Here is a 13,843-nt window from a genome sequence, read left to right as displayed (position 1 = left end):
TCACCAGGAATTTGCACGATGCCCCTCTGACTTCTGTACCTGTGGTCACTGAACCACTTTTTGATCTCACTCCTGGAAAGACCTGTTGCCTCTATAAGCCGGTAGACTTCTGCATCATCAGGAAACTGGCTTGCCATGAAACTGGCCTTCAGCTCTGCTATCTGCTCCTTGGTCTTTTTCCTCTCACTGGCTGGGGTCACTGGAACAGCAGTCACCTTGGCAGGAATCTCAGGCACCTGAACTACATGAGGACGCTTGGCCTCTGGGGCACTTGATAAGGTCTGTATTGTCCTCTTTTGGCCCTGGTTTGGGGCAACAGCAAGGGTAATTGGTGAACAGGACACAGTAGAACCATTTGACACAGGAGTCAAAACCAGGCCAGTCTGGCCCAGTATCTGACAAGGCAAAGCTGTCTGGATGATGGGCTGTGGCATTTTTGCAGTTGCCAAAGGAGCTGGCAGGACGGTGATGGTCTGGGGAACTGCCTGGATAGTACCATTGAACATCTTCTTCCTTGCCTCCTCCACTTCTTCAGGAGACCAACTTATACCATGCTTCAAGCGCTGCGTAGCAAACCAGATTCGGATTTGTTCTTCGGGATGCTTCGACGCTGCCGTCAACCATGACAGCTCTGCTTGTGTTGGGTAAGGAAACTTATTAAAGGAGTTGATCATGGTTGCATTAGTGTCCAGTGCAGAGTTGTATTTGGTACTGTTCAGAGGGACTGGGACCTTGGGGACAAGGTTGATATTTGGTGGCAGCTGTACAGAGGGCATAACATGGGCTAACACATCATGGAGGAGTTCTCCATTTATACAAGCAATAGCTTCAGTGGCCTCAGTGATGATGCGGGGCAGAGCGCCATCCACGTGGTTTTCTGTAACTCCCTCCTCTGGCTTTTTAGATCCCTTCTTGGCTTCCCCTTTAGGCTTTCCCAGCTTCATCACGGGTGCTTTATTTGTGCTGATTCCCCCATGAAGTGAATCGTCACACTCTGCATTTTCCAGCCCACTGCTTGTGACAGTGACATCGTTGGTGGCAGCCTCGATGGACTGCTCTAGGACGGTCTGATTATTGCGTTTAATTAATTTCAGTTTAAAGTTAGTCTCTCCCGGGTGGTATTTTGTGTTGTGGTCAGATAAAGAATCGTATTTTTTGGTTGTGAAGTTGCATTCAGCACAGACATACAGGGGGTTGAGAATGACATTTGGATGCTGGGTGTCAACGTGCTCTGTGAATTCATTTAGGTTTTGTGTCGAGTAAGGGCAGTACTTACACTCATAACCACCCTGGGGTTTCTTAGACTGATTTTCACCCGCGGGCTTCGCCTCCACCACCTCGCAGTCTTTGACTGAGTTTTCTGAAGGCCAGTTTTTTTTGGAGTCCTGCTGTGATGCCCCAGTCCCCTTGTCCTTAGGAGTCTCTGTGCCCTCGGCACCTTCCTGCTCCACAACTTCAGAGGTTCGCACCATACAGGGAGTTGTGGACTTTCTCTTGCTGGCCATGGCAGCTGCTGGCAGTGTGCTGCTGTCCCAGATGGTGGCTTTTTTTGACAGGGTGAGCAACCAACTCAGCAGATCTTGCAAACAGCTCCAAACTTCCCTGATTATTTGACTCTGTTTTGTTTAAAGAGTTTCTGCCCTGGCTGTGACCCTCAGCTTCACCAGCAGACCTGTCAGCTGCATGACACCTGTGAAACAAAGCACATGTTGTTAGCCACTGATCAATAAAACACAGATTTAGCAGAAAGCCACAGCTCAAGGTGTGTGCATTTGCAAGGCATGTGCATATTTTGGATACTGCCGAACTCTTCTTCCTTCACGTCATCATTTTAAGAGTCAACCATCTCCCCAAAAAGAAAAAAGTCGTGGGTAATTTGCAATGAAGTGCACCACAGGAAGAAAATGACTGGAACAAATAAGATGAACAGACAGAGAATTTTAATTTCCACTAGACTCAATGTGTTTAGTTAGGAAAAGAAGAAGATCGTACTATAAATACTGCATCTTTTTATAGAAGCTGCAATTCTATTAATTACTATTTTGAAGCCTGCAGATTTGAAATTGAGTGTGATTTATATTAAACTTAATTACTTCCCACTGTCACTTACCTTGTAAATATGACTACTAAATGATTATGGTTACTAATGATGGGTGATTTCTAAATAAAGCTATAGGATCTGCCTTGGTTGTAAAAGTAGTGGCAGAAAGAAGAGTTAACGTAAATCAACACTTGCAAAGGTCTGTGTTTTGAGAAAAGGTGGGCTCAAAGAAACTGCAGCAGGAAACTACAGCAGATCTGTGGAGTCCTATCAAGTCTTTTCCAGATGAGAAGTTTCCTTAAAACACCACTTCTCACTCAACATTGACAGAAACAGCTACCAAAGGCCACAGAAGCCCTCAGACTTCTTTTAAAGAGAGTCCCTTTCTGTGACCCCACTGATAATGTCCCAACTTGTGCATGTCATTCCCTACAGAATTAAAAAAACCAAAACATTTTAAAGCTTTATTTTTAATGCTGAAGCGCTTTTGAAAGTTCCCAAATGCAAGAATTTGGTAACATGTATTTTCTGAAGGATAGGAGGCAAAGATCAGTCAGAACAAGCACAAAGAAAAATTACACCAGCTTTTTTAGGATCTACACACACTCCTCAGGACTGGATGGAAGGAAAAAGAACAATTTAGTTGTCAAAAGAGTGTAATTAATAATAAAAAAAAAGATAAAAAGGTCACTTCCCTATTTGACAAGATGCTTTTTAAAATTTATCACTGATCCAAATTTGTTATTCTTCCTGGTCAGATGGTCTCTGGTTTCATAATACTTCTACAGTCTTGATGGAAAACTCAGATTTAACAATCAAGAAGTTCTTGGAATTGAGTGGGAGACACACTGGTGTTCACAAACCAGAAGAGGATGGAAAGGGGAGATTTGCAGAGTGGGTCAGGCCTGCACTGAGTTCTGCAAAAGTGTTCTAAATGGAGAATTTGAACTAGAGATCCAATGGAAGATACCCCTACCCCTTGCAGGAGGGACAGACTGGATGATCTTTAAAGATCATTTCCAATCCAAACCATGACCTCATGTCTAACCAAATGCACATTCGCTTATGGTGAATATTGTATATGATAAGGTGAATCCAGAACCAAAGACATGGAGATCTAACAAAATAAAATATCACTGCACTCACATCTGGACACATCCAACATCAGCAGAGACTTTACAGCCACCTGAGTGCTGTCCCTGTATCTGCTCCTCTCTCTGGAGCCTTGGCTCCATGACAGAACCTGTGAAAGCAGCCACCAGCTTCTCACTCGTGTTTGCAGCTCAGGAACTCTGCAGCTCTCCAGAGCTGCTGCTCTGCCTGTCACAGAGCATCCCACTCCTGTACACATGGAAACTCAAACCATGCACTGCCAGGGGAAGCAGCTCCAGCTGGGGATAAGAGCAGGGATGGCAGCTCCCAGCTCTACACACAAAACCCAGCAGGAAGCAATTCCCCATCCACGGAACGCTCCGTGTGTGGATTCACCACGCAGCGCCTTCGGGTGACACTCAGGCTGTGAGACACCAAACACACCCTGGAGAAAATCCCATGCATGTTTACTATGGGGCAGGTGCCTCTGCATAGCTGCACGGTGCCTTGTGCTCACAGCCACTGCCACCCCTGCACCTCCCAGCCCTGCCACAGCCCAGGCACGCTCCTGCGTGCTTGGGGAAGCACCAGAGCATCTGGCTGACCTCCAAGGGTGCATCTGAGCTCCAGGAGCTTCCCTGGGAAACAGAGCACATCTGCTGAGCTCTGTGAAACAGGGATGGGGCTGCCCACTGGCTTATTTATGGCTCTGCCTTGGTCAGGGTGACCCAGTGCTATTTTCCCCTAACCTAGGACCACCAACATTGTCACCACCATTCTCCAAAGCATTTGCCTCTGAGCCAACATTTCCTTTTCCCTTCCTTTTTTTTTCCTTCTGCCTTTTAATGATAAACAAACAGAAGAACAGTGAAAGTAATGATGCCTGGTTTTCTGTACATTTGTGCCGATTTATCATTGAACTGGATCACACTGAATGTTTTCTATATTTCCACATATTCCTTCAAAATTCCCTTCTACTTCACCTCACAATTGTCCTTCCACAGATATTGTGGCTGTGATCTGTGACTTGTTGTGTCCCACTGCAGGTGAGATCCGAAGCTAGAGACAAACACACACCTGTCCCAGTGCCCATCTTCCTGATCACCCATTTTCAACTGTGCTTGCAGAAAATTAACTTGCTCTGAGGCTTCTTCCCTTACACTAAATCTGGCTGAAACAGGCCAAAAGATGAGAGAGACAGGGGCAGAATGGGCTCTGCAAGCCCAGCTGGTGCTGTGAACAGGGTGAAGGTGATCAGGTGCTCTCACTCTCCTCTGTAGACCCCACAACATTTGTGATACTGACTTTCTTGGAGGAGGGAAGGGAGGTGCAAGGCAGTGTCCTGGCCAGGGTAATGAAGATGGAGCCACGGCTCCTGAGATGCTCCTCTCAGTCTTGCTCTCCCTCCCAGGCCACAGCTGCACCTAATGGTCTGCTCCTGTTTTAATGTATGACCTCGTGCAAAATTCATGTGGCAACATCAGCAAAAGGAAGAAAATTCAAAGGACATCAAAGACAGAGCAAGGCTTATTTATATTTCACTGAACTTCCCCCCACCTCCACAGTAAGAAAAAGCTAGGAGCATAAAGGAATGTGATGGAAGAGAAAGAGTGGAGAAGCAGAAACATGTAGGTTACAGCTTTGAATCAATCAAAGGTTTCTTAAAAGTCAGACTAAATGTTTTGAATTCCCCAGTCTCTGGAAGCTCAGCAAGCTCTCTGCTGCACCAAGCTCCCAACTCTTATGAGGACAGGAGGACTGGCCTCAAACAAGGATGCTCTGATACAGAGGAAGGGCCAAGGTCCCTTCAAAACATATCTAAGTGTGTGGAAAGATGAAAAATTCCGTCTGCTACAGTTTTTCCAGAAAATTGTACAGATTTTTTCTTCTCTTCCTTCTTCCTTTCCAGTGAGTGGTTTTCTGCATGTCTAATTGCTGGCTTTCTAACCCTACACTTTGAGTAGTTTTTTCTACCACATGAGAATCATGCTGCACCACAGAAATCAAGCACAAATCAAATGCTTCTTTTTTGCGGTCAATAAAGAAACAAATGACTTTTAGTCTCTGATGTGTAGTCTTGGGCACTCATAACTAGCTACAAAATGTCTTTGTCCCTTTGACCCACACCCTGAATGATGGGGAGGAGGAGAAGCTCAACACTTTCCTGAGCAAGGAGAGTTTATTGGGATCTCCAAGCAGGACCTCAAGTAAGGATGCTATTTGGGATAAAGCAAGAGGAAGCTCCAAAGGAGGACTGGACCCCCCCACCCAAAACCACATCCACCTTTTGGGAGGTGCACCATGTACATCTGCACGAACTGCCACAGCTCATCCCAGAACATTAGAGAAAACATCAAGAGCATCTCACAGCTTTCAAACATGAGCCAGCCACTTGCCAGAAAATCAAAGGCCCAGCAGACAGCTTTAAATATGCAGTGTTGCTCCTGACAAAACTGATAACACCCTGAGCCCTGTGCACAGGAATGCATTCCTTCCAGGGCCAAACCCACATCTGATATTCAGTGCAGGGCTGCACCATGGTCAGGTCAACCTCCATCCCCAAAGCTGGCCCTGCTCTCCTTATATTTTGTTATGGACAGGACTGTGGACAAATAACCTCTATTTTTGGGCTGCTGCCACTGTGGAGTGCCCGCAGGAGTGAGGTGCAGGGTGACGTCAGCAGGTGCCTTGGGAGCTCACTGTGTCCTCGCTGGGCATGGGGAGGGAAGAGTCCTCATCCCTCCAGCTCACCTGCCACATCTCTTGTCTCCCCATACTGCAGGGAGTTGAAAGAAAAAAAATCTAATTTTTTGAATTTTCTTTTTAAATGAACAAATGCACAAAGCAGCAAAAGGCAGCCAGGTGAAAAACAAAAGGGCTTGGCTCCAAGCAGAATCTGTCATTGTGAATGAGGTTTAAACCAAACCACAGAGAACCTGTGTGCAGGAACAAAAACTTTCAATCTGCTCTGCTTCAGCAAAGCCAGGACAGGAGCATACAAGTCAGAAGCAATGCCTTCTTTTAAATTTATCTCTCCACAAGTGTGTCACAGCACTTATGAGTGAGGGCCTAACCTGTCTTCTTTTAATTTCTGAAATTTGTTTAAATAATGAAATAATCCAGCCAGAGTCCTCTGATCAGTGGAGCTCCTGTTAAAACAGCTACAGAGCATCTGACAAGAGAATGAAGTGGGATCTTAATGGCAACTCTGTGCTTGACTGAGGACATGCCAGATTTCCTATCCTGGCCCCAGACTGGGGAAACTGCAGAGAATCACACAGGAAAAATAAACAGGGGTTTTTTTAGGCCTGGCTGGCACTGGAAAATGCTTGCCTGTGTAGCAATGCCACCTTCCATCAGCATAAGATAACTGTACAGTGCAAGCTAAGGGATGACAAAAACAAATCCAAAAGGTTTCTCTTGCTGAATATTGAAATCTTTTCACTTTCTCACATCTTCACCTTATGCACATAGCTAAATTTTACACCCTAGTTCCACCACAACAAAAGGCAAATATTTGAGTAGAAACTGAACTCCTTTTCTGCACTGCTGTTCCCACAGGCTCCTTCAAGGTGGTGGCAGAGCAGGAATTTTCCGTGGCACCTGGACACAGCTCAGTTGCACAAAGCATCATTCAAAAAACCCTGTGAGCTGGAGAAGTGGTAGGGCAGGGGGGAGATAAGGAAAGATGCTGCTTGTTTTCCTTTATACCACAAAACTTGAATGAGTCTGGAAAATGCTGCCTAAAGAAAACCAGATTTGAAGGTATGTCTAATTCAAAAGCATGGAAAACTTTAATTTTAGCAGAAAGGAAAAAGCGCATCAGAATTATCATTGCTTTGTGCTGCACCTTGCTTTCAGCCAAGGGCTGGAGTAAAGAAAGAGGTTGAACCTCCCAGGCAGTGCAAATGGATCTTTACTTTTCACAGATAAACCTCACTTTTAAGAACAAACAAAGAGAAGAAACCCAAACACTTTAGGGACACTTGTGTAATCTGCCAATAAAATCTTTCTTTATTTTTTCATGTTGCTGCATTGTTTGCTCTGCCCTGTGCTGGCAGAGACTTCCCAGCACCTGGCCTCATTTGAAAATGAACAGTGGGAAAACCACCAGCATGAGGATAACCGCAAATAAGCACACAAATATATAGCAGTGCTCATTTGCAAGGGCTGGCTGATGTTTGAAGAGGGTGGAAACATTTTATCTTACTGCTTAGGAGCTCAGTCTCCACAATCAGCATCCTCTCTGCTACACAGGACAAGTAATAGCAAATTACACCCTTGTAATTTAACACTCACACCCCCCTTGTCTGAAGATGACATTTAATATCACAAAGGTAAAAACTCCTCCTTGGAGCTTTCCCACACCCCTTCCCAGGCTTGAGGACACAGCAGCAGTAACACAGGAGGATCAGCACAGAGCTCACCAGCAAGGACTGGTTCGGCACAAACTGTTCAGTCCCTGGCTTCTTCTGGAATACCATCCCACTTCATTTCACAGCAAGTGGATCTCAGCAAAGCTCAACAGAGATGCCAAACTGTGCCCCTGGACAGCAGGCAGTGTCCACCTGCTGATCCCCACCTTGCAAACACTGCAGGTTGCCTTTAAGGCACAGACACCACCTGCACCATCCTTTTTCCTGACCTGAAGAATTTGCCACCCTTCCAGGACGTGTGACCAACCACACCATGAGGGACCCCAGTGACTCTGTTCATTCCTGGATATCTTCAGCCATCTCCTCTCACAACCTTCCAAGCCTGGGGGTCCCTGGATGCAAATGCTGTGTCCCTCTGTGTGTCTCAGATTTTTAACACTGTGTGGCTGCCCACAAGTCATGCTCAAGTTCAGAGCAGAGCAGAAACTAACTGATATTACCTGACAGCATCACAAACCCTCCTTGACCACCTCCTCCTTGTCCAGGAAGGCTGCAGCAATGCAAACAGGAGCAGCACAGGGCAGAGCTGTCATCCTGCTCCCCCCCAGAGATGCTGAACTCACATTCATTAAAGCTGTGGTAACGTTTTTCTCCTACAAGCACAAGGATGAGAGGGGAGATTCACATTTCCCAGTGCAAAAAAAGAAACATGCCTAGGGTGATGTTCCTCCTTCCTTACAACAGCTTTCAGCATGCAGCTGCTACAGTAATATCAAAAAGCACATCAGCAAGCACAGCACAAAACATGCTGTTGCTCTCCTCTGTGATAAAACACTTAAGAACATTGCTTAATTACATACAGAAGAATAAATGGAAGCAAACCAGGGCAAGTAATTCCTGCATGATTGTGACTGTAACGATTTACCAAAAAAACCAACAAACCTACACAGAAAGAAAGGCAGGTTTTGTGAATTAGGGCAGAGCTTTTAAAACAGCATTTAAGTCAGACCAGCATAGAGCTCCAACACCTCTACAGTTTTTTGTAAGCTGAATAAATCCCCACTAAAGGGGAGGTATGCAGACTGTTATAGTAATCATTTTTGCAGACATGAAAAATAAAATTGAAAGTTTGCACATGTTGGTGTAGACATTTCTAATTATAAAAAAAACCCCACATAGATGTCTGTAACAGGATGCCGTGACCACGAGTATTTTCCTACAGGAAAGCAGCAATTGATAATTTTTGTTTCTTTAAAGGATCAGAGACTCACACCTTCCAAAGGTGATCAGCAAACCAAAGTGCCTCTGGGACCCCTGACTTCCCCAGCAGCAAGTCCTGTGAAACTGGATGTCCACACATGAATGGGAGCAGGAGCAAACCCAGTGCACATCCCACCTCTGCCCTGCACCCCTCTACAGCACAGTCCCTGAGAGACTCTGTAAAAACACAAAGATAAAACAAGAATCAAAAGTTTTGGTGGGTTGAGGGTAGAATGAAAGGGTTTTTAAAAGGCACCAACAGCTATAGAAAATCCCAGAGAACTGCATTATGAAATTAATCACATGAAAGCTGCCTCTTACAGCTCAGCTGTGATGTGACCACTGTGTAGAGATAGAAAAACTTACTCTGAAAAACACCAGTATTTTGGGGGAAAAAAACCCCTTTGTAGGCTTCACCAGAATAGGTTGTGTGGCAGCACCATGCAATAGGCTTATTTCAGAGTACACTGCTAACAGGCTGTTCTTTTGAACTAAAATGTTCTCATTCAAGCTGCTGTTAAGCCAAAGATGTGGGGAAGATGGTGGATGAAGACAAGAGGCCAACCCCTTCCCAGAAAAGGGAAAGTTGAATATTGCATGCTGTGAATTTTCTATTATAAGTACCAATCTGCAATCACTGGCTTGTACTTTTTTGCCTTTTTTTAAATGCAGGCTTAATTCAGTTGCTAAAAACTAGTTTTTTTGCTTTCTGAAAAAAAAATCTACTCATGATTAGAAACTGCACTTTACAAACTGGTTCATGCCCTGAAAAAATACTTATATTGTAGCAACAGTCACTTATTCCACCTAAGACATGGTCATAATCTTGGGGAAGGCAGGAGATGGTCCTTCTCCAGGAGGGCACACACCAGAGCAGGAGGAGAGCACTGGAGTGCCAAGGTGGGGACAAAATCCACGTTTCCCTCCTCCCCAGCCACTGCTTTCTCCTCCAGAAAAAGGGCTGGCAACGCACAGCTTGCACACAGAAAGGGACATGTGGGTAACTGTGGTCACTGCAGTTCCCACTGGTTTGTGAAGTTGGTGCAGTCTGGGAAAAGCTTTTGTTCCTTGCACTGTGAGCTCCTGCCAGAGGCACCCCCATCCTGCTGGACACCTGACTTGGCTGCTGCCCTGCTCTGAAGTCACAGATGCTCAGGGACACAAAAGGAGCCCAAATCCCAGGGGCACCTGGCTGTGCCCTCCAAACCCAGAGGGTGATGGTGGATGCCCTGCTGAGGCCTTGCTCTCTCCTTTGGGAGGGAGGAATACAAACTGAGCTCTTCCAAGCAAGATGATGAACAAACAACCCATGCAAGGGACATTCAGGTACATCAGCAAATGTTCTCAACACCCCAGAGGGGCTGATCCTCTGTCCAACACCCTCCACTGGTGGCTTCCAGGGGCAGCAAGCTCCAGAACAGGAGTCATGTACCCTGTCAAAATTATCTCCTTTAATCAGTGGTGTGTTCAGTGTTTACTCCTAGGGTGGGTACTTGCATGCTCAGAAGAGAGAAATAAAGATCAACAGACTTCTTACAAGAGAAACAGAAAAGCTATAAAAACATTCATTCTAATAAATTTAATTACTTGTCTGTGCAACTCATTGAGCTCTCATCATTGGACTAAATTAAAGTCACTAGATATAAATAATTTTTCATATTGAGTTTTCATCCAGCATGATGTGGTAGGAGGACAAGAGACTCACAGACACAAAGTAAAAATTATCTGTTCTGCTTAGTAGGGTAATGTATCTGGATGTCTTTTATTTTATGCAGAAAAAAATAGTTTGTCTTGTTAGAATGTTCAGCTGAACTTCTTTTCAGATACACTTTAAAGAGCAGTATTTTTCTAGGAAATGGTGGATATGTTAAAATAAGTATTCTTTGCTTAGAACAGTTTTTAGTAATAATTTCTTATTTGTTTAGGTCAAATATCTTAACAGCAACATCTGGTCCACTTTTTCCTTCATGTCATCTGTCATTCCATAACACTGCCACCTAGACAAGGAACAGCTGTACACATTTCCAATGTAACTATATATTTTATATATTATCACGTATTTTTTCTCCTCAGATTTTATTGTTACTATAGAGACACTCTCAGTTAAATTCTTCCAAAGCAGAAAGAACACAAGCTGTGACAGAATCAAGACATTCAATTTTTTAACTTTGCTTACAAAACTTAAGCAACAGTGCAGAAGTTTTCCTGCTTTAGTACTTCTTACACTACTTGGCTCTCTTCTCAAATTCTTCTGCTCTGGAACCACACCACCCTGCCTTCAGTCAGATGAATGTCAACTACTTCCAAAATAAAATTATCAAGGCACTCCAACACTTTTCCAGGTGAATTGCAATGGGGAAAACAAAATAACAATCACATGCACATTCTAGGTGTCCCTCTTGCAAGGCTGCAAGGTAGAAATGAGCTCTAAATTTCTCAAAAAAAACCACCCCAAGAGCTCTCACTTCTCAAGAAGTAGCCCCTAGAGCCCCTCATGTCTTGGCTCTGACACACACATGGCACACACCACAGCAGAAAATGGGAAAGAGCCCCCAGAGGACCTGATGGAGGGGAAGGAGACAAGGCTAAGGCCACAAGACTGTTTTGGTGATCACTTCTAAGAAGTGTTTAAATTTGAGGGTAAAAGAGAAGAAACTTCTGTCACCAGCATGACATGTCTCAGAGAGACAAGCAGCACACACACCTCTGGGAGGTTTGGGCCAACTCTATTTGTCCAGTATGGAAGCAGCCTTTCCATCAGCCTCATTCACTACAACTGCAGCACTGAAAGAGTCTATGAAACGCCCAGGAGAGAGGAAGGAGCTCAGTAATTAACAGAAAACATTAGCAACCTGTGTGTCTATAGCTGCACAGCTCCCTGTTTGACTCACTCACCATGTATTAGAAAAAGGCAAATGGTTTGTGATTTGTACAGCTGATGAATCACTGCACCTCTTTACTCCCTCCCCAATAGCTTCCCTCTGTACCTTCACATTCCCCAGTGAGACCCACAGATTGGAGGATAACACACTACAAGCAGAGCAGCATAATGTCTCCTGCCACAGGATGCTTTTACCTGTGGCTCACAAGCACTGCTGTTCTCTCCTGTCCCATTTCCCTACCCACTCACCTACACATTGGTGAACTCAACAGCTATTGTGCCAAGTTGTCTTCACTGACACTGCTTACACAGTCTGAACCTCTGCACGACTGGGGAAAGCTTCAGTACATGGTAATCTTGCCTTTTAAAACATCAAGTCTGGCTTATAAACTGTAACAACCAGAAGTACCCATTTCCTGAATGGAAACTCTTACGCTTCAGAACCAGATGCTACTGAAGGAAGAAGCCCAAAAGCTGGGTTTGGGGTACAAAGATGTGCCTTGAAGCCCAGCACACTGAGCACTTGCACAGCAATGAAATGGAAATGTTTCACCTCAACACCTCCATAAGCAGGAGTTTAGACACAGCTCTTTCAAAACAGGACCGCTCCTGGAAATTGCCACACGACTTTTCACAGCACCTGAGCACCCAGGGACCTCCAAACTCAGCCAGGGGGTACCAAACAAATCTGATGTCCAAGGCACTTCAGGGCAGCTCCAATTTTAAACACACAGAGTCAGCTGCTGGCCTAACTCACACAGTTCAGTGACCTGCTCTATTAGGAGACTCCTGTGGTACAGATGAACCCCAATATTTCTAGGAAGACATTTCCTTTCTCAAACCTGACTCAATTTTGTCACGACTACAGCCAGACCCCAAGCTCCTAGCCAAGACAGAGACAAAAAGCAGCACATGGGAAAGCTGGCTGCTGCTGGTTAAGAGGAGTGAGATGCATTAAGAGGAGGAGAATTCCACAGGCAGTGCTTTGCATCAGTCTGATCTCCTCAGCTTCCTGGTGATGAGCAGATTTGGTTCAAATGAGGGGCACTGCAAATATCTTGCTGTAAGTAATTTTCACTCACTCTCATCTTGTCATGTACATTACCTTTTGTTGTGCTCTGCTTGCTAAAGAAAAGGCTGTTTTAAAAGTGGCCTGGTGAAAAATGTAAATTCCACATTTAAAGCATCTAAAAGCAGTGACATGACTTCCACCCACCATGTAGAACAAGTATTTTTTTAGGTCCTTTCCCCTCATGTAGGAGCCTGCCTTAGATAGTAATGACCCGTGGTGATCAGAGGATCCCACTGGTTCAATATTTGGAGGCTTTACAGCTGTTAAGATACCTATCCTCACAGCAGGCTTGTGAGTTAAGGCACTGCTATTATTCCCATTGCTCAAATGGGCAATTAAGGCATGAAGAGAACATGGCACAGGCTTTGCTAAATGGCCAAGCCAATTTACAGCTTGCTGCCACCAAAACTGGGTATCAGAGTGCAAAAATCATGCCTTACCCAAGGTCTTCAGCAGGGCTGGAAACTGCCGAGGTTTTTGGTTACTGCTCCAACCTCCAGTAAGTTCAGGTTACCCTCCCAGCTCACAAGTGGAAAACATTTAACAGCCCCTGCAAAAGCAGCTGGTACTCTTAGATTTGGTGCTTTTTTGCTGGGACCTAAGTCACAAAACCACCACAAGTTTCATCAGGAGGCTCATGGGAGGAAGCAAAAGTCTAAAGATAAAAGGTCTGAACTCTTCTGCCTTCTCTCAGAAATCACTCATTGGGCCAGGTACACATATACAAGAAAGAAGCTTCTCAACCAAGGTTGCTAAACCTCCCCCTGTCCTTACACACAAGAAAAGCTCCCTTCCTCTGCAGCTGCTGCACAGCAGATCACTAGCAAACCATGCCAATTCCTCCTGCTCTTCCTCTGCTTGAATCCTAAAATTCAATGACTCTTCCCCTTTACACTTTTTGCCAAAATTCTGGAAAAACCAAGTATTTTAGGGAGGGTTCCCATGTGATAGAGATCTTCCTGTGACAATCCCATCTGTCATGGTTTGACACTGGCACAATGCCAGTGCCCCATGAAAATATACTTCCCTGGTGTTTGCTGTGAGATGTGACCAGGAAATAAGCAAAGCAGGCCTCTACCTTAGAAAAAAAATTTATTAACTAAACTACAAAAGGAAAAAAA

At 44.8% G+C, this 13,843-nt stretch overlaps 1 protein-coding gene across 2 annotated transcripts in view; it reads right to left on the bottom strand.

Moving 5' to 3' along the window:
• ZHX2 (zinc fingers and homeoboxes 2) overlaps positions 1–13,843 on the bottom strand; it is a 72,446-nt gene that overhangs the window by 7,368 nt on the left and 51,235 nt on the right. For both annotated transcript variants that reach the window (XM_031056743.1, XM_005420699.2), the window contains one exon: positions 1–1,690. This exon is cut by the window's left edge and continues 971 nt beyond it. In XM_031056743.1, the coding sequence (XP_030912603.1) occupies positions 1–1,505 (1,505 nt within the window). In that variant the 5' untranslated portion in view covers positions 1,506–1,690. The remainder of the gene's footprint in view (positions 1,691–13,843) is intronic.

The sequence above is a fragment of the Geospiza fortis genome, unplaced genomic scaffold, assembly GCF_000277835.1.
Source record: "Geospiza fortis unplaced genomic scaffold, GeoFor_1.0 scaffold111, whole genome shotgun sequence".
Classification (NCBI taxonomy): Eukaryota; Metazoa; Chordata; class Aves; order Passeriformes; family Thraupidae; genus Geospiza; species Geospiza fortis.
Note: the sequence above shows the minus strand (reverse complement) of the source record. Positions and strands in the feature narration are given on the sequence as shown.